Source organism: Mytilus trossulus, chromosome 1 (assembly GCF_036588685.1).
Source record: "Mytilus trossulus isolate FHL-02 chromosome 1, PNRI_Mtr1.1.1.hap1, whole genome shotgun sequence".
In the NCBI taxonomy this organism is placed as follows: Eukaryota; Metazoa; Mollusca; class Bivalvia; order Mytilida; family Mytilidae; genus Mytilus; species Mytilus trossulus.
Window position 1 is genome coordinate 20,476,733 of NC_086373.1, and position 25,973 is coordinate 20,502,705.

At 32.7% G+C, this 25,973-nt stretch overlaps 3 protein-coding genes and 1 long non-coding RNA gene across 4 annotated transcripts; all 4 read right to left on the reverse strand.

The window, feature by feature from the left end:
* Window positions 1–2: 2 nt before the first annotated feature.
* Window positions 3–4,968, reverse strand: LOC134718113 (uncharacterized). Its single transcript, XM_063580608.1, has 4 exons — window positions 4,743–4,968; window positions 2,580–2,637; window positions 1,171–1,331; window positions 3–254 (listed from the first exon to the last, which is right to left on the reverse strand). The coding sequence occupies exons 1-4, from the start codon at window positions 4,786–4,788 to the stop codon at window positions 178–180; spliced, it is 342 nt and encodes a 113-aa protein (XP_063436678.1). The 5' UTR covers window positions 4,789–4,968; the 3' UTR covers window positions 3–177.
* Window positions 4,969–6,472: 1,504 nt separating this feature from the next.
* On the reverse strand, window positions 6,473–10,397 carry LOC134718123 (uncharacterized). Its single transcript, XM_063580618.1, has 4 exons — window positions 10,259–10,397; window positions 9,411–9,450; window positions 8,498–8,649; window positions 6,473–6,886 (listed from the first exon to the last, which is right to left on the reverse strand). The coding sequence occupies exons 1-4, from the start codon at window positions 10,314–10,316 to the stop codon at window positions 6,654–6,656; spliced, it is 483 nt and encodes a 160-aa protein (XP_063436688.1). The 5' UTR covers window positions 10,317–10,397; the 3' UTR covers window positions 6,473–6,653.
* Window positions 10,398–12,909: 2,512 nt separating this feature from the next.
* LOC134718134 (uncharacterized) lies at window positions 12,910–14,342 on the reverse strand. Its single transcript, XR_010107376.1, has 2 exons — window positions 14,290–14,342; window positions 12,910–13,404 (listed from the first exon to the last, which is right to left on the reverse strand). It is a non-coding gene; the product is annotated as an uncharacterized LOC134718134 (long non-coding RNA).
* Window positions 14,343–17,543: 3,201 nt separating this feature from the next.
* LOC134707005 (uncharacterized) lies at window positions 17,544–25,237 on the reverse strand. The gene is made up of 4 exons (XM_063566457.1): window positions 25,139–25,237; window positions 24,072–24,138; window positions 20,660–20,835; window positions 17,544–17,828 (listed from the first exon to the last, which is right to left on the reverse strand). The coding sequence occupies exons 1-4, from the start codon at window positions 25,191–25,193 to the stop codon at window positions 17,626–17,628; spliced, it is 501 nt and encodes a 166-aa protein (XP_063422527.1). The 5' UTR covers window positions 25,194–25,237; the 3' UTR covers window positions 17,544–17,625.
* Window positions 25,238–25,973: the final 736 nt, after the last annotated feature.

A 25,973-nucleotide genomic window follows, 5' to 3' on the forward strand; every position in this document is an offset into this window, starting at 1 on the left:
ACTTACATTGTCTTTTATTTAAAGGCTGTAAAAGAATATTGCACAAGCATTGTAAAAATATAAAAAAATTCCCTGCTCTCTCTATCTATCTCCCACTCTTTCTCTCTCTTGATTTGATATATTTGTCTTATATTTTTCCTGAAAACGTCAAATGATATCCCGTTCCAATTGAGTTTGTTACACAGATGGTGGTTGTTCAGTTGTTTGTTGGGTATTCCTGTTGTCTGTACGTCTGGTATACCGCGGTGGTTGACCTGTAATAGACGAATGCATTCTTTTATTTTTAAATCTTTAATTTGTTTTTACTCTGTGGAGAAGACTGTTGACCAAGTGTTGGCTAGCAAGAACACAGCATTAGAGAAATATAAATAATAATATATATAATTGAAGGTCATTAGTTCAACAATGTTATTGGAAAACATTTGTTAAATGTTATTGGAAAACATTTGTTATATGTTATTGGGAAACATTTTTTCTATGTCATTGGGAAACATTTGTTCTATGTCATTGGGGAAACATTTGTTCTTTGTCATTGGGAAACATTTGTTCGATGTCATTGGGAAACATTTGTTCAAAGTCATTGGGAAACATTTGTTCAATGTCATTGGGAAAAGTTTAATTTCATTGGGAAACATTTTTTAAACGTCATTCATAAAGCATACACAGATATATTCTATTGAAAGGCATTTGTTCATTATCCTCAAATCACCGGGCTGCACAGGATTTTTATTGATCAAAGAGGAATGGTATTTAATGGACATTTATTATAATCGAAGTGGAAATATAAAAAAAAAGGGAAATGTGGAAAATTTCCACTTTTGTGAAAATGTCTTCACAATCCCGTAATGGAAGCTACAACAAATAAATATTTGGGTGGGAATTTCAAAAGACCTGGGTAACTTGAAAACAAAATTCGAAACCACCTTTTGGAGAAAATAGTTGGTATGTATTATATAGGTTTCAAATGACACGAAATTAACTATGTAGGTTTGAAGAATCTCGATAATTTTTAGATCCAGATTAGTTATCTTCAAAAATTTAATTATATTTTTTTTAGATTCCTTTACCCTTTCGGCCAAAAAAATGGATGAAATTGGATATAATTTTGATTGCCCTGAATTAGATTCAAATGGTCAACCTATTTTGGAATAATATGAAATTTGTCGTCACCTGATCGTCCTAATGGATTAGTTGATACTGCTGTATCATGAATCAAATAGTCATCATTATCCAGCATCCGTATATGTGAAACAGCAAGGAGGATAACAATAGTGATCAAAATAATGGCCACTATTCCACCAATTACCATGCCAACAATGGTCCCGGCATCGCTAAAATGAGAAAAAAAATCAAATATAAAAATAACAGGTGATAGCTCTGTAAAAAGGTATAGAGTGCTTCGCAGTATACTAATAAATTATTTCTCCATGAAGCAAAATTATTGGTCGGGCCTTAAATACCCATACTTTGATTGTCTTCTGTATTTGATATATTTCCCTGTCTAGGACATATTCACAATTGTATATCACATTAAAGTCAATTGAGGACCTTATCCACGTCAAAAGGTGTAGCGCCATTTATTTGAACTTGTCAGAAAAAAACATACTTGTAACTACATATTTGAAATAAAATAGTTCCTATGCCTGCGTGGAACTTCAAAAACATGCAAAATATTTTCGAAATTTTGGTATCAAATGAAAATTGACTGACTGGTGATAAATAAGAACACTTTTTGACTATAATTTTTATCAATGACAAAAAAGCATGAAATTTAAATAGGAGGCTATAATTTGCCTGTTTGTTAGATCTGATGTACCTGTCTTGGTACATCAATGTACCTTGAACATGTTCCGTCTTGGCTTTGCAATTAAAGGTTTGTTGATTTTTTTCAGTATGAGATACCATAAGTTATTGCTTTGACATGCAATGCATGATTGTCACTTAATTTGACTTCACACAAAACAGCTGAGCCTACTTGAATTAACGAATTTAACATTGAAAGCAATGACAGAATGCATCAGTGTTGTACTTCCATAACTAAGGCATCCAATAAGAACCGATTTTATTTTAATTAATATTTTCAAGATGACATGAAAACTGATTGAAACTACTTTTTTCGCATCGTAATTATGCCCAGCAAAACTGGAGTCAAGAAGAGAACTTATCCTCAAAAAACAAATAGGATCGCAATCTTTTTGTGGGTAGTTGTCTCATTGGCAATCATACCACATCTTCTTTTTTATATTACTTACATGAGTGTGTGATGATGTGAGCGATATATTAGCTAATATGTTAAATAGATAGGATACTACAATGATTCTTAGCTCTCGCAAAACTTTCAGCGGTTAGGGAAATTCTTTAAGTTTTGTAGCAAATTCTTCCCGCGCTTCATACACAATGTGCTGTTACGTCCTCACTTAAATTGCAAATAGAAACATTGAGGTCGTTTTATTGCTCAGGTCTTGCATCATATCAAGCTTACCGTATGTATTGTTGTATGATTGATATAATTTTATTAAAACTCGATGGTTCATTAGATAATGGTGTTATTAATGCTTGGCCATATTGTTTTCACTTACGGATTGCAAAAGTTCAATTCTTCTGTAGAATTGCTGCATAGTCCAGCTACACTTTTCACTAGAAAGATATAAAGATATATATTCATAAATATTATCAATTATAATCATCTTATTTTGTAAATGCTTTCTTGATGGACTGCTTCAAAATCATTTGAAAATTTTGATTTCCCTTTTTCATAGCTGCATAATTGTGCTTTGAGGCATTTCGGAGCGATTTTAGGCACTGATTATGTTAAATCGTTAAAAAAAATCCATTTATAATTGTACCATAGACCTTTCGATTTGCAATTTCCAACAAGTTTCTTCAGTGAACGAACAGAATAGCAAAGAAAATGACGATACCTCAAATAGTAGCTTCCACTTGGAAAGGAAACAATAATCACACGTGTTTAGAATACCCTTTTGCGTGATTTTTGTAAATTGTCTTTAATATTTTATCTTTTTTTTTAATTTAATCTCGTATCTTTATTATCTTATAATAAGAGTGGATAATTCGTAATGCTCTATATTCTTTGTGTAAATCTAACCGAGAGAATAGTGACGTTAGGAACGTTTACAATAATATTTTTTTCAAAACGTGCTTAACATGAACTAATGAGTGTCATTTTAAAGTGCAGCCTTGTTGTATCATAGAACCTTAGTGTTTTACACATATCAAAGTTGTAACTTTGGAACAAAGATCACTGACAATACTAATACAACATAACTATTTTAGTTATTTTATCATTTCACGCACTAGGCTATAAGTATGTGAATTTTCACGTGTAAACTTTCATATACATCGATTATGAGTGGTACATGAAACAAAGGTTCAAGATGGACTCGTCACTTGTATTGGGGTCTTTTTCCATTGTGAGAAGCAAAGTAACGACAGGTATACTACATGTCAGAAATATGCATATGGTTGGTCAAAACCTGTTTACAAGGTACAAGTCCAGTCACAATGACTGATAATCTGATATTGGTTCAAATTCTTGATATTTTCGATATCCTTTCAGTGTATTGTAAACCTTGTATGTATCATAAACGGGGAAAATGATCATTATTGTCACCCTCTCCCTCTCCTACAACCACACACACTACTTGAATACAAATCGATTTCAATAATTTACAATTCCATTCGATGGCAGTTAAAAGTGGGAAAGATAATACATGTATTTTACACTCAACTACAAAAGAAGCAATTATCGCTATTTTACTAAGTTTAGCCGGAGGACAATAATCCGATTATTATTGCATAATATTGGACAATAAAAGATATATTTTATCAGGACCTTGTGTAACGTTTTTAGATCATTATCTTTAAATGAATGTATGAATGTATTGTAAACTATTGCTTTGGCGGTCTTCCCCTCGCTTATAACATGTACACTAGTTATATATTTGTATAAATTTGTATACGGTGTTGCGTTTAAAGCAGCCACAGTGCCAATTACAGACCAAAATTTAATAGACCAACAAATAATAGACCAAAATACTTAAATGTAATCCGTCGGAATTAACCTCGTTTAGCGGAACAAGTTAAATATGGGGAAATAAGTTGCTAAATTTTAGAAAATTATTGTTGTGGTTCAATTTTCAGTTTTCGATGGCAACTATTGCACGTTTGACTTTATCAGTAAAACATATAAACGAGTCAACCGATTGTTTGACAAAATTTCGATATATTTCGATTTTAATAAGATGCACTTTAATTCTGGATGGAATCGATATATTATTAAATTTTGTAAGACTGCCTTAGCTAGCACTTAGGATTAATTCGTATAGTTACTTACTACACAAATCATTGTAAGCACCAAGCCGCAGATATTACCATTGAAAGAACGTTGTGTTGCATATGTATGATAAATGTTAAAAAGAAAAAAAGCAATACAATGAAAATCATAATGCTTGTCGTCCCTCACCATTATTACAATATTTGATATTAGACAAACTCACCGAGTTGCTTAAAAAGACATTTGGAAATGCATTAGTATGGGTTCTATGCTGTTCTCCAAACAAAATAAATATATACCGATGTATGAACCATCGAAAGTTCTTTTTTTCACTATAGTAATTTTTCAATCAAATTCTTCTTTTGAATTATCTTGGTAAATTTGATATGTTTAATATAATTATTCTTAAATTAAGAAAACATAGACCATACAGAATAGAGTGTCTTACCGTTTGTCAGAATAACACTTGAGCACACATACACAATAAGTATCATTTTAACATTTCATTTTAAACCTCATACATGTACATGTATAGTGTATACTAATGTTCTAGGTTTTGAGAACATGTAGGTAAATATTGACTTATATATTTTAATGGATGAATTATTTAGAAATGACAAATAAAAAAATCTTTCTCATTGGGCGGTGTCACAGTCCACTTGATTAAGCCCTTTGTAAATAATTACCCTTTTATATTACACAACTAGGTGTAAAACATTGTTTGATAACAAAGATTATAATCTCCCGTCATTACATCCTGTAATGTTCTTTGAATTCAAAACATTTGTGAAAATTTAACGGTTGAAAAATCAAGTATTACCCAATATTAACTAACTTCTGTTAACTAAACACTTATGTTATATATTGAATTACGTCAGTAGGCTTTCAATTGAAGGACATATAATATAAATCTTTATATAAAAAGCTTTATTTGGAATTCGTTAGGTACGTATGAACGCATATATGACTAACCACCTTTAGCCGGGTGTTTACAATTTAACAGTCCACAAAAAGACATGTTGTACCATAGATAAAATCTATTCTTTTTCTTTTGATTGAGTTAAGCCATTTCATTTGATATTTTATAGTGCGTCTTTTTATATTGTAATGATACGCTATTGCTTCAGATAAGGGTGAAGGTTGGTTCATATTAAAACGTTTAAACCCACTGCATTTTTTTGCACATGTCCTAAGTCAGGAATCTGATGTGCAGTAGTTTTCGTGTGTTGATATTGTTCATAAGTGATTCTCGCCTTTCGTTTTTTTTTTATATAGATATTCTCGTTTGAATGTTTCTTGGGGCCCTTTATTCTTGCTGTTCGGTGTGAAACGAGGTTCTGTGTTGAAAGACCGTACTTTGACCCATTATGGGAAATTTTTACAATAGTGAATCGGATGGAGATTTGTTTCATAGAATTCATATCTTCTTATATCTATTGTATGTCACCCTTACCGTTCACATTATTCTACATGCAAGAAAGTGAGCGGAAACATTGGCTTTGACACATTCATGAGACACATACATATCTCATTTCTTGCTGATCGGGTGTTATATTTCTCTCGGGAAACGCAGTGAAAACATGATATACTATTACTATCTAGAACCAGTCGTGATATAGTGCATTGACGGTGATTTGTTTGTTATAAAAAGTATCGTGATTTCGATGCCGATCTAACTACCAACCTAAAACATGTTTACCATCTGATACTTTTGACAGTGTTTATAAACTGTTCTCTGGTACCGTCAACAGATACATGTTTTACTGTGCATATTGTGGTGTGTCTGTAATTCCACATTGGCTACATGTTTATACGGGGAGGGTTAATATCTAAAAAAAAATCCTTAACCCCTCCGTATGTACCTATCCCAAGTCAGGTTCTTTCGCAAAACTTGTACACATTGTTGTTAAGGGGCCAGCTGAAGCCCATCTGTCGCTGTGGCAAAGACCATTGGTGGACTTGTGACTGTTTTTTGTTTTTGGTCGGGTTGCACAGTCTCTTTCACATATTCCAAGATTCCTCTTTCAATCTTAAATTTATATGTATGAATGATAATATAGTCTTAGCTAAATTTTATGATTTGTTTATAATTTGCAGGACATAATTCATTTATTTTAAATTTTGATTGATTTATGAAAAAACTGGTTTAAATGCTTGATCAGTTTTGCTAACATGCCATGATATTCATTTATACTTGTGTTCTTAGTGGCGATCTTAAATCTAAGATGACAAATACCGGTCTCGAGGAACATATAGTTTTACATTGTCCATTCTCTAATAATGATTTTACATGTAAACAGTACTTTGTGTGTGTCATAAATAAAATGACACTTGTCTTTAAAGTATAAAAAAAAATCCGTCAATCTCTCAGTTCTGATGTAGGGATAATAGTTGGAGTATATTGTGGAGGTGATATTGCCGGTATACACGATGGTCGAATAGAATGTCCATGTACAGAACTATTAGTTGCATCTTGTTCACAAGTGTAATCATCTCTAGATCGGCTTATCGAATTCGTCAATGGTGGGAGTCTAGTATTAGGATACAGCGAACTGTATCTAGGAGGTCCTAAAGGTGGTCGATCAAGATTCACTGAAAAAGAAAGCATAAATATATAAATTGGTTCAGTGAACCTTGAGAATGTTTATCAACACCAGAACATTGGTAATAACATGCAGGCAACCGCAACATCGATCTAGACCAAGAGGTTATAAAATCTCGGAGAAAAAGGACCAACATATATATTTCTCCATCGTTATTGATTTGGCAAGAATGTCGTCTAGTCAACAAATGGAAGTTTTTAACGACATAGACTGGCTATACAGCCCTTGCACGGTCGGTTTAGTCAACAACAAATGGAAATTTTTAACGACCTTGACTGGCTATAAAGCCCTTGCACGGTCGGCTTGATTTAGTCAGTTAAGGCAGTTCAGTGGTATACCGCCATCTTGAATTGTAAATAATCGGTTTAGTTTTTTGCCCAAATCTTCAAATTTGGAGACAGAATTGCAATTTGTTATGATTTATTGGTTAATCATTTTATTTATTTTTATATGAAAACTTAGTTATTCATTGCATTCATGATCGAAAATGTTTGAAAAAATACCCAATATTTTGATTATAGAACTTATTTTTTAACCCAGTCATAAAGTGGAAATAACTCTTTTGGTGCAAAATTTATACTGGACATATTGTGATTTTTTTTACTTGTAGCAAGAAAAAAGTTCGGGACACCATTTATTCTTTTTTATTTCGTAAAATATATTATAAAACCTATGTTCTTAATTTTATTTCAAATTCTGTCTCAGAGTTGTTTTTTGGTGTGCACAAAAATATGTTTTTTTTATGAACAATCCAAGCAAATTTTGTCAATTTTGAACGACTCGTATCTTGAAAAATTTCGTGGTGACCCATACTTTTGATTATTTTTATAACTTTTTGGAAATAAGCATAGTAAAATTTTCATTTTGGCAGTGTATAAGAAAATTCTGCCATTTGTTTTTCTATATCCCCGAACTGCCTTAAAGCCTAATCTTTTAAATTAATCCGATTGTAAAATAGTTGTAAACGAGAGAAATCTTAGAAAACATCACTTAGTTCTTGTTTGAATAAATGTATGAATATTGTGGAAATTTGCATATACCATTTTGAAAATATATAAGGAATAAATAATGGGATAATTATTGATACGCCCATTTCTAGATTTAGAAACTAACTTCAAATACTCGTTAAGCGTTTTAGGTTCATATCGTTCGAAAAGCATTCCACCAATTTTGTACTGGTATATTTGACGTACATGCAACACAGAAGATCTTTAAAAGTAAATTATAGTATACAATGATTATAGACAAAAAAACTCCGTCGAAGATAGTTTCATTTCGACTTGAAGAAGATGTTCTGCAACATAATAGTTCGGTCCTTTTAGACTATTATTTTAGTGAAGGAGGTCGTGGGTTTAATCCCTGATCAAGTCGAATCTCTCTAGGAGACCACGTTAGGACGCACAAAGGCGACTAGAATTATAGAAGAAAATGATTCAAAATGGTAATGATGGGTCTACAATTTTCACCTAATGGAGGTTAAATTAATCATTCAAGTCTGGCGTGTGACTAAAAAAATATTATAACATATTCATAGAAGCAGAACTGATGATATCGCGATCCACTGTTATCTAGATAAGAAATCGGTAGGTGTAATACTGACCTGTGATATTTGTTGTATTTCTTTGAGCGTCTTGAGATGGTTGTACAGAACACACCTTTGACTTACAGCAAACTGAGACAATAAGACATGTTACAACCACTAACATTACACATATACTCCCGAGAACAGCACCTAAAATAGTTCCATCGGAACTGGAGAAAAAAATGTATAAAACGGTATTATGAAATTAGGTAGTTATAACGTTATTATTGTTGTTGGTTTTTTTTTTTAATTTTTGCTGTTTTTGCTGTTTTTGTTGTTGCTGTTGTCATTGTTACAAATTTCAGGTTGAAAAACATGAAGCATGTGAGGAACTGTATCAATGAACTTTTTCCTGCGTAGAAATATTCCCAGAATATATTTTTTTTCTGATAGACGAAATAGTGTACGTCCTTATATAAGTTATCCTAGTTTTATGTCTATAATCTAATTTTCGCTTTGAAGCTAACCGTGAAATAACTAAGAAAACAATATAAAAATAAGGAGATGTGGTCAGGTTTCCATTTGGAAAACACTATCCATCACCAGAGTTCATATGACGTGAATGTAAACCCTGGCAGATACTTTAAATAGAAACTTTGGTTCAATTTTCGCCGGCAATTGTAAATTAGATGGTCTTACAACTGGTATATACATGTTTAGATGTCGGACGCCATCTTAGCACGAACACTTTGTAAATTCTACAAAAAGAATCTACATCTGCCTTATTTGACTATGATTTCGATTGTTGCGGTCACGCTTGATGGCCCATTTGAATCGAAGATATGCGACCTGTATTACCACTCTATCTATAGTCTCTACGGAACTTTTATCCTAACAAGGTGTCATTCATTTATTATAATGTTTTGTGAATATAATATCAAAATATTTCCGATGGACACCAAGTACAAGTGTATAAGTATATATGGTATACCTTGAAGAACTGTCATTTCCTTCGCCACTTACAAAATGACCTGAAAAAAAGTTGTATATATATAGTTTTAATATTCTTTAAAAAAAATTGAAAATGTTGCTACTATATGAAGATTCCTTGTATTGTTTCTTGTTTACAATAGAAATTCTATAAATTTTCGTTTAATGTGTTGTTAAGGCTGCCTCATTGATTTATACCTCAAATGATTGTTTAATTTGTCGTTGGGTTGTTGTCTCATTGATGTATTCATCGGTTCTTTGTTTTTAAAATGTGTCGTTGGGTTGCTGTATTTTACGTATACATCAAATCTTAGTTTAAGTTGTCGTTGGATTGCTGTCTCTTTGTTACCTAAAATCATTTTGTCACATACCCAAAATCTCTGTTTATTCATCAGAATTGCAGTAGAATATAGTAGAATAGAATATAAAAAAAGAAGATTTGGTATAATTGCCAATGACTCGAATGAGACAATTTTCCTCAAGAGACCAAAAATGACACAGAAATTAACAACTGTATGTCGCCGTACGGTCTTCAACAATGAACAAAGCACATACCGCATAGTCAGCTATGGAAGGCCCTGAAATTCATACGAGAAAACTAACGGCCTAATTTATGTACAAACATTTAACGAAAAACAAATATGTAGCACATAAAAAACGACAACCACTGAATTACAGGCTCCTGACTTCGGACAGGCACATATACATACATACTATGGTGGGGTATATTTATTTCCCAAATAACAGGGCCCATAAATAAAGGGCATACAATCAAATTCAATTGATTGACATACTTATATTTAAGATCTTGGTAGAAATGGTGACATGAAGTATTTAAAAATCGCTTACCTACTAATTCATAGCAAATTAAAACAAGCACGATTTTAGATCCCACTATTACATACATTGCAGATAAATGATCCAAAATATATTAATTTGAATAAATACATGATTGCATTATAAGCTATTTACTGTGAATAGCGTGTCCATATAGACAAAAGAATCAGCCATTATACAAATGTTTACACTATTAAATTAAATTATATTGTTTAAGTACACATGTATAACCTTTCATTTTTATTAATAATTCTTTCAGTTTTTCAAATGAACAGTCACTGATTCGTTGTCAGTGGAAAACAATGATATTGACATGTAGTCCTCTTGTGCAGTATATACAATATATATTTGCAATGGACGTTAAGGAAACAACACTTAAGCAATGAAAATTATGTAGAATGTAATTGCTTACTTGATTAATTTGAGTATACGTTAACATTAATTTCAAATGCTATTTTGGAGTATACGTTAACATTCATTCCAAATTCTATTTTGGAGTATACGTTTACATTCATTCCAAATGCTATTTTGAGCTGTTCAAAACAAATTCCATTTATCTGTCAGATTTTGTCACTGTCTTAGTCAAACACTACATCTGTCACAGACGGTTTTCAAACATACGACTTGATGATGTAACTACAGTGTACTAATTATATCACTGGATTCGATGCTGAATTCTGTATTTGTTAAGTACTTATCATATCTGCCATGCTAGTTGAATCCATTTTGAACTAAATAATCCGAATATACTGCAACGTTTACGAAAACAGAGGGTCATTTGTACTTTTGGACTCTTTCCTTACATACAATATATAAATCAATAACTATTATGTTAGAATAAACTCATTCATAATTTGTCACTGTGGTAAGATATTTTTTCGTTTCATTGCCGTTTAGTTTGTACTTAAAGGTTAAATATTTGTCTACCAAAAGTCCTATCTCCTGTCGATAACTAGATTTTGGCATTGCAAGACAAAATGCAATTTCTAGATTGCTTATGACGTCTTAACCTAAATCTGTTGGAGGTTTACTGGTTGGTGTTTTAGTCTGAAAAGTATTTATATAGCTTTCAGTATCTTAAAAACTGAACACTATCAGATCGATACGTTATGATTTGAATAGAAAAACCAAGGATATTGGGTATGCATGATCCATGACACAAAATCAAACATGCACAACTAAAACCACACAAAAAGCAAAGGAACAGAGACAATGTTGCTGTTTTTCATCTCAAAGTCACAGTACCCTCAACACGAAGAAAAAGCATCTCTCACTTCATTATTGTTGGTATCTTTCTTCTATATATTGTGTATTATGTATATCAATCTGACGAGTCATGTTCATCGACATTTTTTTAAAGTTTGTTCTTATTCTATATTGTTACACCATTGTCCACGTGGTTAATGAAATTTTGAGCGCTCACAAACCTGTTTAACCCTTGCACGTTCTTTAAGTGCATGTCTACCAGGAGCATGTAATCGTTTTTTGTTGTCTGATATATAACTTATTTTCGTTAATTGTAATATTAATTTGCTCGTTAAGTTTTCTATAAGTCTCTTGTACCTTACTTCTAGTAGACGGTGTTTGTTTTACTCATTGCTAAACATTATGATTACACTTAATTCCTCATTCATAATTGTCTTATTGCCATCACATCAAAATCTCTAAATGTTCATAAATCCTGAATGATCAACTGTTTTTGGTCGTTTTCACTATTGTAGATATAGGAAGTTGTGGTACGGAGTGTCAATACCATTTGGACAACTCTCCATCAAAGTAACAATTTATAAAAGTAAACCATTATAGGTAAAGGTACGGCCTTCAAAACGGAGCCTTGGATCACACCGAACAGCAAGCTTTAAAGGGCTCCAAAAATTACAAGTGTTAAACCATTCAAACGAGAAAAACAGCGGTCTATATAAAAACGAGAAACGAGAAACACTTGTGAACCACAAAAACAGACGACAACCACTGAACATCAGATTGTTTGTTTTGTTCACTCATCGTTGTTAATATAATGGAATTTGATGCGACGGTCATACAAGTGAGAAGTTTAGTTAGCTGTAAAACCAGGTTCAGTACACCAATTTGTCTACCTTTGAAAATGCCTGTACCAAGTCTGGAATATGACAGTTGTTATTCATTCGTTTAATTTGGTGTGTTTGAGATTTTGATTTTACCATTTGCTTATGGACTTTCTGTTTTGAATCAGTTTCCTCGGTTTTACTTGTAAAAATCAACAAATGATACGGATCCCTGAATTTACACCATGATATGTACCACATAGGGATTTGATTAATCTCTTCAGCACCTGCGATCACCCTAGTTTTTTATGGGGTCCGTATAACTTAAGTCTAGTTTTTCTGTGTAGTGTTTTGTAAACATTTCATTTAGTTGGTTTTTTTTTGCGATGGCATTGTCACCTTCTCTCCAACTTATGAATTTGAAAGCTCTTCTTTTTCCTTCTTTAACAACAGTTTGATAGGCTGACCCTCCTCGACAAATTATTGCCCCCTGAAAATTAGTTGACCCTGTATATTCCTATTTAGTGTTAACTGTCCCTTTGTATCTGCTGCGTTCATTGTATAAGCTTTTCGTGATGTTAACCCTGTTGTTCCAAATCGGAGATTGTAAAAAAATTGACGATCAAATGATATAAATGATGTGAATTAAAATAACGATTTAATGAAATTTTACGTTTGTCCTACAAGAAAGTGATATGAAATAATGAAATAATCTAATACACGTTTTTAAATAAAGTACAGAATTTATGATTCTAAATGACCACCAAATTAAAAAAAAAATGGTTGTCACATTGAAGTGTTAAAATGAATAAAAATTCAATGATTCCTTCTGAAAATAATGTCACATAACGAAGCAATCGTATTACGTAGAATGTTTATGTTTTATTCAAATCACAACCGGTGTTGTATCAGACCTGATTTAAATGTCTGTGAATCCAAAGCCGGATTCTTGTTAGATATGATTTATCTACAGCATCACGTTGGTGTTGAGATGTATCTTCGATACTGTCGTCTGTAGCTTCGTGAAGATCTAGCCTGCAGCAGTTAGTTTCACAGAAGGTCTGGATAACGATTCCTAATAAGATAACCATAAGAAGACATCCGAGACCTGTGCCAATAATAACACCAACTAACCTAAAAAAAAAATAATAAAGAATTTCCTTTATTGTATCATATAGGCTCAAAGGGATCCTTATTTTTCACGATATCACAGTAGCATGGGTTCGAATCCAGGCGAGGGAAGAACCAATAATTTGCGAAAGCTTTACAGATCTAACATTGTTGGGTTGATGTTTAGACGAGTTGTATATAAATGTATAGACATTTTATGAAGTTATAAAGGCATACTCATTGAGAACTTAAGCATGTATCAGTGGTTTGATTGAAAGTAAATGATGGGAAAATTATTTTTCTAAACTGAAAATGACTCATAAGAATGAGGATCGCTTGATAATGTAGTGATATGAACCATCCCGTCCACAGGTGCTTGGGGGCATGTACTGATGTAGGATTTTTTTTATCTTTACTGGTGTTTTCATGTGGATAGGAGCAGAAACACACAAAATAAGTAAATATAAGTTGACACATCAATAAATATGTTATATATAGAAAAAACACAAAAAAAGGGGAACCGAAAAAGGGTGGACATGCCCCCAAGGACCTGGTGTCCAACACCTCTTTAAACAAATTGTGAACGAAGGAAAATATTTTAATTACTTTAATGCTAGCACCTGATTGTTAATTTCATTTACTACGACACTGCGCAGTGGTACGGGAAAGAACTCTGATGAAGGTCATTCTTATTACCCAAAAATTAAAATGTTTCCTTACAAACGCGAAGAGACAACAGAATAATTTGTCGTCGGACCGTTTGTTTCTGGTTTGTACCTCTCATATATCGTTGGTTTTGATTGTAGCCTGTAGGAAGAATAAACAGGGCCAGTTTTATTCCACTTAACTCAGTTCAGTTTTTAAAAACATACAGAAATGAATTATTCCTTATCCCCTGTACAGTTTTACCTTATTTGCTCGCCCATGTCAACAGTGAAAGGGAGATAAATCGTTGTGAGGGGCTTGTCAAATTAAGTATATCAAATTTCAGACTTTATCAGTAACACAGATTTTTTTGATTTTTTTATAAAACTTTATAACACAGCATAAGATCACACAAACTAATAATCATAAAAAATAATAATCTTTATTAACGTAAAGCATCATCTATTTTTTTCCCGTTGTGAACGTAAGCATTATCCAAATTTTATAAATGCTATTAATAATAAACATGATCACATATATGCGTTACCACACGCTCAGGAAAGTCATTTTGAATTAGCTTTGACGCCTTCCTACAATGATTTTTTTTATATAAAAATACAAATAAAGCTAGACAAAGTGATGCCCGGCCGTCCCACACTCCTATCTGAAGCAACTGTATTTTACCAAAGCCGCTAATGTTGGACTTTCTTTGAGATATTATTCTGTCAGGGATACACAAATAATGCCACCGCAGATGCAAAGTGTTATTTATAAAATACACCAAGTTGAGCAGCAGGAAAGGGGGGGGGGGGTTATCCGGAAACGCTATGCATTTCTAACGCAAACATATGACCGCAAAAGTTCAACTATCTCCCATAAGAGCAAAAATTGATATAACGTGACGGTACCCAAATTGCACCTATTTTGACAGTTTTTTCACCTACGTTTTTTTAAGATCAAGAAAAAAATGTCCACACAGTGTTTATTTTATAGCCCTATCCTTCTTTATTGTATAGGTACACCAAGTTGATTTTTTTTTTATCCATATTGAGTCATAAAATACAGGGTTTGAATCAACCTCCAAACTATCCATGGTTCTGTAATGAGGAGTACCCAAATTGCATCCATGCTTAAATTCACATCGTCAAAAGTCTAAAAACCGAGCTTTTGTTTAATTTCTTCAAATATTTTAAACAATTGGATATAAGTCCATGCTTACTCTTCATATTTTACAAAATAGATACTTAACATATATTGTATTTGCTAATTTTAAAAAGATGACGTTTTGATGACGTCGCATGGTGACGTTTTCGTACATTTTGCTTTTTCTGTAAACAGTCCATCTGTTGATAAGTAATGTGAACGTTTTGTGTATATCTAAATATGTTTACCTATGTTGAGAGACGTGCATTGTATCAAATCATAAAAATACAAAATTGTTTAGTCTAGGAAATCTTGTAAGATTTCCGTTACTATTTTTTTCTAAATAGGTGCAATTTGGGTACTCGGTGCAATTTGTGTACCCTTACGTTATATTTATAAATACCTTCAATATATGTACAAACAAAAGTGTGTACACCATATCTGGATTTCGACAATTAATGGCTTTTCAGTGATGTTAGGGATCGAAACGGAATTTGGGAGGCCATATATTAATTAACTTCAATTAAGGATAGACTCTTAAATTTTTAAGAGTGGAAATAGCATAGAGGCGGATCATATTAACCCAAAGGAAAAATAATACAAGCCCAAACGAAAAAATATAGTCTAAATTGAAAACAACGTTATGAATGCGTTGCATAAAAACCTCAATTTTATACGTGTGTATGTAAAACAAATTTACTGGTAGAGAGGTCTAAATACAGCACAAACAATATTTTCCGAAAGACACAAAAAGTGAAAAGAATATTTTAAACAAACGCAATTGACTAACAGGTCAAACAATTGATGTTCTTAAACCCTGCTGACTGCTATTAACGATTGCCAAATGAATTGATCACAAGATCTTAATTATCACTTTAATACTTAACAGAAAACAGTAAACTTGCGAAGAAGATAGTATACCGCAAACATGAGCTGAAAAAAATTGTACACCATATCCGGATTTCGACAATTAATGTCTCTTCAGTGATGTTAGGTATCGAAACTTAACCAATTCGAATTAGTTTTAATTCGCACCATAACGTCGTAACGACAATTCGAATTCGAATTGCAATGCGCGTCAAATTCGCTTTACTGTCCAAACGACGCTAACTTTTAATTTGTATTATTCACAAAAGCGTATTTTTAATGCAAATTGGAAAATTCGAATTAGCCAATTCGAATCAATTCGAATTAAAGAAGAAGAGTGTGTGAACGCAATAAGCGAATTCGATTCGCATTCGATTCAAATTCAATTCGAATTAAATGTCCGTGTGAACAAGGCATCAATTTAGGATAGGCTCTTGGATTTCAATGAGTCGAAAAAGGATAAACGGACCATATAAACACAAAGGAAATTATAATATAATCCCAATCGAATATATATATATTTAACAATGCGGTGTCTTCTCCTCGGAATGGAAATGATGCAGGAGCGTAATAACCTCTTTTTGCAATTGGAGTTACGGTTTTTAGGAAACTGTACTTTTTACCACAAAATCATTACAATAACTTTATTTCCAAAAAATCACGTTTAGTCAATTCAAGTTACTAGTATACGGCATCACTAAATATCGGTTTTTAAAAGACACTTATCTAACCCTAAGACTTCATAAAATTAGTTCAACCATCGGTCAAGCCAATTTTCTAATCATCCTGAAACTTGAACGAATATGAAATTTTTAAGACGAAGGATATGCATGAATAACACATGCATTGAAAAAAAGGAAAAGCACAAAGTAAAACAAGGAAAGGATATGCATATCCTACTCCGCATGTGGCACCCTTCATGATACTCTTGAAAAATTTGGTGATGTTACAATAGAGGAAAAGGGGACGGAATTATGGTTAGAGTAAATCGGAACGTACCAGTGGTCATCTGAGAAAGTATAGATAATCTAAAATGGCGACTAATTCACAACCAATTCTTTTTTCAAAATTTAGATTGTTTATCAGTTAAAATCCTTGGGTTTACAATAGCTTACTTGTAATTAAATATTAGGAAAGGAATAGTTTGTAATACTTTGATTGGAACTGATATATATTCTATATGGAGGCACTGCTAGAATGGGACTTCAAAGAAAAGAAAAGATCACAATTTGAAAGCTGAAATAATCCCATTTCTCGTAAAGGTTTGTTCAACGTGCTATCATTTTCAATTTCTATATATAAGTCTCGATAAGAGACGGACTAAAATGTATCTGGCGTATCCATTAGTTCAAGTTCGATTGAACAGAAATGAGATGCGTTTAACATAGTCACCTAACTTTGAAATATTTAGCAGGAGCTTTGGTTTCACATTTGAGGTTGTAGCTATCACCGGTGTTTTCAATTTATTACTTGGTTAACTTTCATAAAAAATTAATTTCGGTGCAGCGCAGTTTTGATTTATTCAACAAAAACATTTAAAAAAAATGATAATTTGTTCGAATATCTAGTGAAATTATTCAAATTAGACTTTTATCTATTATAGTTTCCAAAGTTTGTTGTTGTCAGGAAAGGATTGGCTGATTCTGAGTTGTGTCTGTCAGGCATTGGAGCAGATGGTGTCTGGAAAACGTTTGTTCCCATTGGAAGTGTTTGATTCTGACTTTCGTAGTATGCTGGTGGTGGAGGAAATTGGTTTGCTGGTACATAAAATTGATGGTTCATTGGCTGCATTTCTAAAAATAAAAATAATGGTGAAATTTTATAGATATTGGTATTGTTGAATTCTTATGTTGATCTTAAATAGAGGTGTTTTTTTTTGTGGTGTTTGGTATATAATTCTGTTACTATTTCATTTCAATACTTAGTATACTCAACATCTTTTTTAATTCATATATATTCTTAGGCAACTTGAATCATTCTTACTAAAAGGTAATGCACTTTACTTTACATATATTTTATTCTTTTTATTAATTTTCTTATAATACATTACTGTTAATGTTGTTTGTTTCGTCTATGGATGATGATTCTAATATGACTTGCTTCTTTTGCTTTATGAACAATCACATGCTCTAAATCCATTAAAGTTTGTTTCAGTGCATGCGTATATTGACTTCTACGAGAATAATGAATTTTTTTTCAAATTGGTATGCATTTAATATCTCCAATCACTTAAACACTTCTAAACTCTAATATAATGCACAGGTTGTTACTAATTCATTTATCATGACTGTCATGTTGCAATTCGAAATTGACATATTTCACCTAGATACGACAACCGTGCATGCCGGCTGTTCAAAACTCCTTCCTCTGAAAAATCACATTGCCAGTCGTTTGCTTGTTTGCAAACAAAAAGGGAAGGTTCATGGAAGAGTCTTCACAAACGCACTACACTTAATATGCACATCGGACATAGAAATAACCTTAATTTTCCTAATCAAAATCGAAATAGTTGATGCAAGCTATACTTTATTGTAGTTTTAACATGGGTAAGCATTACATTCGCATTATATGCGTGATTATTTTAGCCCTCACTATAGCTCGGGCAAAAATAATCACGCATATAATGCCTACCCATGTTACAACTACAATAAAGTATTACAGCTTGCATTAAATATTTGTTAATTTGGACATTTGGTTATTATTATTTTTTCAGAGTGCACACTTAAAGATCAAAGAACTTAATTAGAACTATTTTCAAGATAAAAACTTTTGATAGCTTTTTTCGGAAGCTTTTCCCTGTATTTCTAGATGGGCTAGCACTTTTGTCTTCTCGAAATATATATTCGAAAATTCTGTAACCGATTAGTAATCACATGAAAATACAAACTCTAATGCGGGGTTCACACATTGCCGATTATTGCTCCCGTTTGAGGTCAGACAGCAATACGACACGAAAAGTTAAAAAGTCGGATTAGTATCCTTAATTATCTGGAATGTCCTATCTTTGTCTGAACACAGTCGTTTTAGTTCGTAACAGATTCTTACGGGTCGGGAAGGGTCCGAATAGTTCGGCAAAGCACCCCGACAGTTAGGTGCGTCCCGTAACATTCGGGACAGCTCAGACGATTTTGTCTAGTCGGATTACAATCGTGGCTATGTCGTGACAGATTCTGCTGTATCGGATCGAATTCCGAACAATGTCTTGTGTATTCTGGACGGTGTCTTGTGGAACGGGAATGATCTTGAGTAATTTTTCATAGTTGTTTTTATGACGATTGAGTCCAGATTGCATCCAAATCTTGTCGATTGCGAACCGTTTTTTGCCGAAACCGTTCCGAAACAGTCCCGTTATTAATACGAAATTAATCAATGATACCCACGTCAGAGTCCCGACAATTACAGAATACAATACGACTGAGACCAGACAAAGCCGTTTGCAATGCGATAGAGCGGACCGTGATAGGATTACGTTCCGACAGTACCTGATCATCCCGAATATGCCGACAGTTTTCTAACGGATATCTTCCGTCAGCGTCGGTTCACTGTCTGGTCACTGTCTGATCTTTGTCGGATTACGTTCGGTAGAGTCGGGACGAAGTCGTGACATAATCGGTCGAATTTTACCTGGCGAAAAATACAAATTGGGTTAGAAGCGGATTCAGAACGGGATTATCGGGACTTATTCGCTTAGAAACGGTTGAATATCGTCGCTTCCTGAACACTATCTGATTGTTGTCGTGATCAAATTATTTTCTTTTACAAATTTTGATTTTAGTTTTAATTTCCTTCCACGATTCACAGGATCTTGATCAGACTTTTGATAAATTTTAATCGGGAATGGTCCTGTCGAGGACGGTAGTAAAAATCGTGAATGTGTGACCCCAGCTTAAGTGGAAATACTTTACCTATCTACTTAGTATCATAACGTAAAGATTTTGGGGTTTACAGTTGTTTTTCTTGTGAGCTTGTAAGTTGTAACAAACGACCAAACTAACCCCACCGCGACGTTTACAATTGGCAACTGATAGTAGTAATTTTGTTAATCATTCGTACATGTATACATTTTAAAAGTGTTTATCTTTTTTCCACAACGGTTGATTTGTTTATATGGATTTGATCTATTTTTTTTGGTAAGGATTGACCTTTAGTTTTGATGTTGGCTTTTATATCAGGTGTATTGAAGAGACAATGTTACAAAATCTAAATCATCTAATACAATAGTGGGTAGTTATACTAGTATATTAGAAAGATTCATAAATTTTATATACAAAAAAAAAAAAAATCACACAAATACTGAACTCGGAGGAGAATCCAATCGGAAAGTCCATAATCATATGGCAAAATCAAATGACGAAACACATCAAAAACGAATGGACAAGAACTGTCATATCCTTGACTTAGTACAGGCATTTTCAAATATACAAAGTTCACAAAAATAGGAGTTGTTACCTATACAAAAGTCAAAGTGTCGTCACTTCTGGCAATGTTGTTCTAAAATGTCCACATAATATAATCACATTCGTTTATCAATATAATTTGAATTTTTGTTGAGATTCAGTAATCTCATTCTTAATGTTGTAGGCAGCATTGCATTGCTCTTAGTATTCATATTCCTTAAACTTACGAGGATATCCCGGATGTGCTGCTACCACTGCGATATTATTGCTTGGGACACTGGTTACAGATCGGTGTGATCGTTTGCTGAAACAAAAAGCACCACACATGGCGACTATGAAAGTAATCGTTATTCCTATGACAAATAGACCACCAATCACAATACCAACAATCGCACCAATTGATCTGAAAAAAAATTGTTAAATCATTATCTTGTTGGCATTTGTAATTATTCCGATACCATATTGGATATTTTTAACTTCCGGGTAACTAACCAAAAACCGAGAAAGCACATCAACTACAAGAGGAAAACAAAGGAACAACAGGAACACTGAAGTACAACAAAAACAAACGCCAACTTACATAGAAACGAACTATTTTGTGATTTTACTTTTTGATAACAGCTGCCATATTCCTGACGTGATACAAAATGGTTAACTTGAACTTGATTTTATGCTAGCCAAACCTCCCGCATATATGGCAATGTTAAAAATATCACTTAACTGACAACGCTACATGACAGAAATACTGCGCAAACACATGCAAGAACAGAGAAACATTTTGTCATCGTATATGACATTTAGTTGCTATCATAAGTGGGTCTTGAAACAACAATGTTTTCTTGACAAAGTAAATACTACAAGATTAAAAAGTCTAGTTACTGGATGGAAAGTCTTGACAAAGTAAATACTACAAGATTAAAGTCTAGTTACTGGATGGAAAGTCTTGACAAAGTAAATACTACAAGATTAAAGTCTAGTTACTGGATGGAAAGTCTTGACAAAGTAAATACTACAAGATTAAAGTCCAGTTACTGGATGGAAAGTCTTGACAAAGTAAATACTACAAGATTAAAGTCTAGTTACTGGATGGAAAGTCTTGACAAAGTAAATACTACAAGATTAAAGTCTAGTTACTGGATGGAAAGTCTTGACAAAGTAAAAACTACAAGATTAAAGTCTAGTTACTGGATGGAAAGTCTTGCCAAAGTAAATACTACAAGATTAAAGTCTAGTTACTGGATGGAAAGTCTTGACAAAGAAAATACTACAAGATTAAAGTATAGTTACTGGATGGAAAGTGCGTGACAAAGTAAATACTACAAGATTAAAGTCTAGTTACTGGATGGAAAGTGCGTGACAAAGTAAATACTACAAGATTAAAGTCTAGTTACTGGATGGAAAGTCTTGACAAAGTAAATACTACAAGATTAAAGTCTAGTTACTGGATGGAAAGTCTTGACAAAGTAAATACTACAAGATTAAAGTCTAGTTACTGGATGGAAAGTGCGTGACAAAGTAAATACTACAAGATTAAAGTCTAGTTACTGGATGGAAAGTGCGTGACAAAGTAAATACTACAAGATTAAAGTCTAGTTACTGGATGGAAAGTCTTGACAAAGTAAATACTACAAGATTAAAGTCTAGTTACTGGATGGAAAGTGCGTGACAAAGTAAATACTACAAGATTAAAGTCTAGTTACTGGATGGAAAGTCTTGACAAAGTAAATACTACAAGATTAAAGTCTAGTTACTGGATGGAAAGTCTTGACAAAGTAAATACTACGAGATTAAAGTATAGTTACTGGATGGAAAGTCTTGACAAAGTAAATACTACAAGATTAAAGTCTAGTTACTGGATGGAAAGTCTTGACAAAGTAAATACTACAAGATTAAAGTCTAGTTACTGGATGGAAAGTGCGTGACAAAGTAAATACTACAAGATTAAAGTCTAGTTACTGGATGTAAAGTGCGTGACAAAGTAAATACTACAAGATTAAAGTCTAGTTACTGGATGGAAAGTCTTGACAAAGTAAATACTACAAGATTAAAATCTAGTTACTGGATGGAAAGTGCGTGACAAAGTAAATACTACAAGATTAAAGTCTAGTTACTGGATGTAAAGTGCGTGACAAAGTAAATACTACAAGATTAAAGTCTAGTTACTGGATGGAAAGTGCGTGACAAAGTAAATACTACAAGATTAAAGTCTAGTTACTGGATGGAAAGTCTTGACAAAGTAAATACTACAAGATTAAAGTCTAGTTACTGGATGGAAAGTGCGTGACAAAGTAAATACTACAAGATTAAAGTCTAGTTACTGGATGGAAAATGCGTGACAAAGTAAATACTACAAGATTAAAGTCTAGTTACTGGATGGAAAGTGCGTGACAAAGTAAATACTACAAGATTTAAGTCTAGTTACTGGATGGAAAGTGCGTGACAAAGTAAATACTACAAGATTAAAGTCTAGTTACTGGATGGAAAGTCTTGACAAAGTAAATACTACAAGATTAAAGTCTAGTTACTGGATGGAAAGTCTTGACAAAGTAAATACTACAAGATTAAAGTCTAGTTACTGGATGGAAAGTCTTGACAAAGTAAATACTACAAGATTAAAGTCTAGTTACTGGATGGAAAGTCTTGACAAAGTAAATACTACAAGATTAAAGTCTAGTTACTGGATGGAAAGTCTTGACAAAGTAAATACTACAAGATTAAAGTCTAGTTACTGGATGGAAAGTCTTGACAAAGTAAATACTACAAGATTAAAGTCTAGTTACTGGATGGAAAGTCTTGACAAAGTAAATACTATAAGATTAAAGTCTAGTTACTGGATGGAAAGTCTTGACAAAGTAAATACTACAAGATTAAAGTCTAGTTACTGGATGGAAAGTGTGTTGATGTAATATCAAATATTATACAATTGACGGCTAACACTTCTTCTATACGGTGGCAGAATGAGGCCATGCAAGAAATAGTTTTTAACTTGTTCCCACAACATAATATTTTGTACCCACAAGATAATATATTGTGCCCACAAAAAAGTGTTCTTGTTCCCACGAGATAAAATATTGTGAGTACAAGATATTATCTTATGAGAACAATATACTATCTTGTTGGAACAAAATATTATGTTATGGGAACAAGTTAAAAAATATTTCTTGCATGGCCTCCGAACATCAATTTGTATCAAAAGAGAATGTGTGTCATTGTTTATGACATATGTAGGTTATAATAAGTAAGTTTTAAATAAGTTTAAATTTCAAGTCAAAAGCTTTATTATTTTTATATATTCTATGGAATACCGGTACTTATATTTCTTCTGAACATTCATATTGTATGCTTGTTGTTTCATTATTATTTCCTACCGATAATCTGTCTGGGAGCAGGATGGAAAGTACATTATCATTTTATCAAATATTTTCCGATTGATTGATACCAATTCTTCTATCATCAGTCTTTGGTGATATCTTTTTGATTTGTTTTTGTCTCATCTTTTTCTTTCTTTTTTGTTTAGACTGGGAGCAATTTGGCGCTTGACATACAGTCATACACCTGTGTATGCCTGTTATTGCATTCTTTAATTTGTATAAAGCAATTTTCGTCCATAACAAGACCATAAATATACATTCAACTTACAAGCCATCGTTGGAATAATAATAGTAGCTACGGTAGTAACGACGATAATATCCTTCAACGTGAGAAACTGAAAATTGATAAAGATTACATTTTCATAAACGCAAGCAAATCAATTTTATGACAATTGAAACACGGTTTTGGTCAGTCTAGAATTCTACACAGAAACGAATTTTATCGCTATTTTGTGCATTTTTCCTTTGATCTTTTTTTGTGATAATTTTCATATCATGCTTCTCGCTTGATATGAAAAAAATATTGCTAGAAACTAAGGAGCCACGTGCGTTGCTAACGAAATTGACATTGAAATTGACAACGTCGTCACAGGTAAAATAGCGATAAACAGATTATCATTGGTCATCTCAACTCGATTGCTTTTCTCACTTTCGCTGTACCAGCTCAAGCGAGAAAATCCATCTCGTTGAGATAATCAACGATAATCTATAAATATCGTAATAAAATTAACGGTACCAATTTTCTTGCACCAGATGCGCATTTCGACAATACATGTCTCTTCAGTGATGCTCGTGGCCAATATATTTGAAATCCAAAGCTTATATAAAAAATATGTGCGAAAGAACACAATGTTGCATCCCTGTCTTAAATCAACACACCAGCCGAATAGCAATCATTTAGCTTTTCCCTTGCTTGGATAAACTTTTCTAATACATATATAATCATTGTAGTTAAGATGGGTGAACGATTATTTTTTTATATACAGAATTTATTAGTTCGAATAGCACGCTTGGTATTCTTGCTATCAAAAACACAACTGTTGTTTTTCCATTTATCAGGTTAAATTCAGGTATTTGATAAAAAAAAATGTTATTAAAAAGATATTAACAATTGTCTATTTTTCACGTATTTATTTGTTTTTCTGGTTATCCATTACTATGTCACGGTACGTTGTTACAAAATATCAGTAATTTACTATTATAAAATTGATAGTATAAATAAAAGTAAACAAAATGTTGCCATTTATCGGTTAATTACAGAATTTTCGAGTTTTGAAAGCACTATGTTTACCAATTATTTCTAATGATGTACAGGTGTACATTAACTTTACTGACCTGAGTTTAAGATAAAGAGAATGACCATGAAACAAAGTTTTTCTTTAGTTTCCATTTTGATAGAATTACATGAACAAGTTTTTTACGCAGCGATATATTTATATTCACTTATTAAAACAAAAGAAAGTGACATTTGTATCGTAATTTTCGTTGTTGTTTGTTATAAGATAAAAGACTCAATCATGTGTATAAATACATAATTTGGCACATGTATAATTGCTTGTGCTTTCATTACAGTTTTACGTTAACCGGGTGATCGACTGAGTCTCTCAATCATTATTAGAACATCTAGTATACATGGGTGTTTTTTAATTGAACAACAGTAAAAAAAAAAAAAAAAAAAGAAAGTTTACAATCATTTTCAGCGTGGACATGAACATTTCTTGGCGCGTTCAGGTTATCAATTGACTGGGTCAGTTTAGATGACCGTCCTTCTGTAACGCCCAGTTGTCATATCTTTCATGTTGTAGTGTTTACTATAGACATTTAAAATGTGGGGTCGCCAAAGGTTATAAACGCGTAAATCAACTAATATGAATAACTAGCAAAGGACTATTATTACCTGCTCCGTAAGAGGTGGTGCACATCTCATATGTTTAACGCGAACATTCTTTAAGGTTTGATATGTTTTCAGTGTTATCGTTCATCAAGACCTTGTTTACCGAATAATTATATAACTATATATATTCTAAAACATAATGGTCATGTCAAGAATTTTCATGGCAATGTTCTAGAGAAATTTTTTATCAGGCACTTGAAACATGAAACATGAAACATGAAAACTTAATTAAACGCCTATTTCTACATATACAATATGTATTCAATGGCGTTGTAC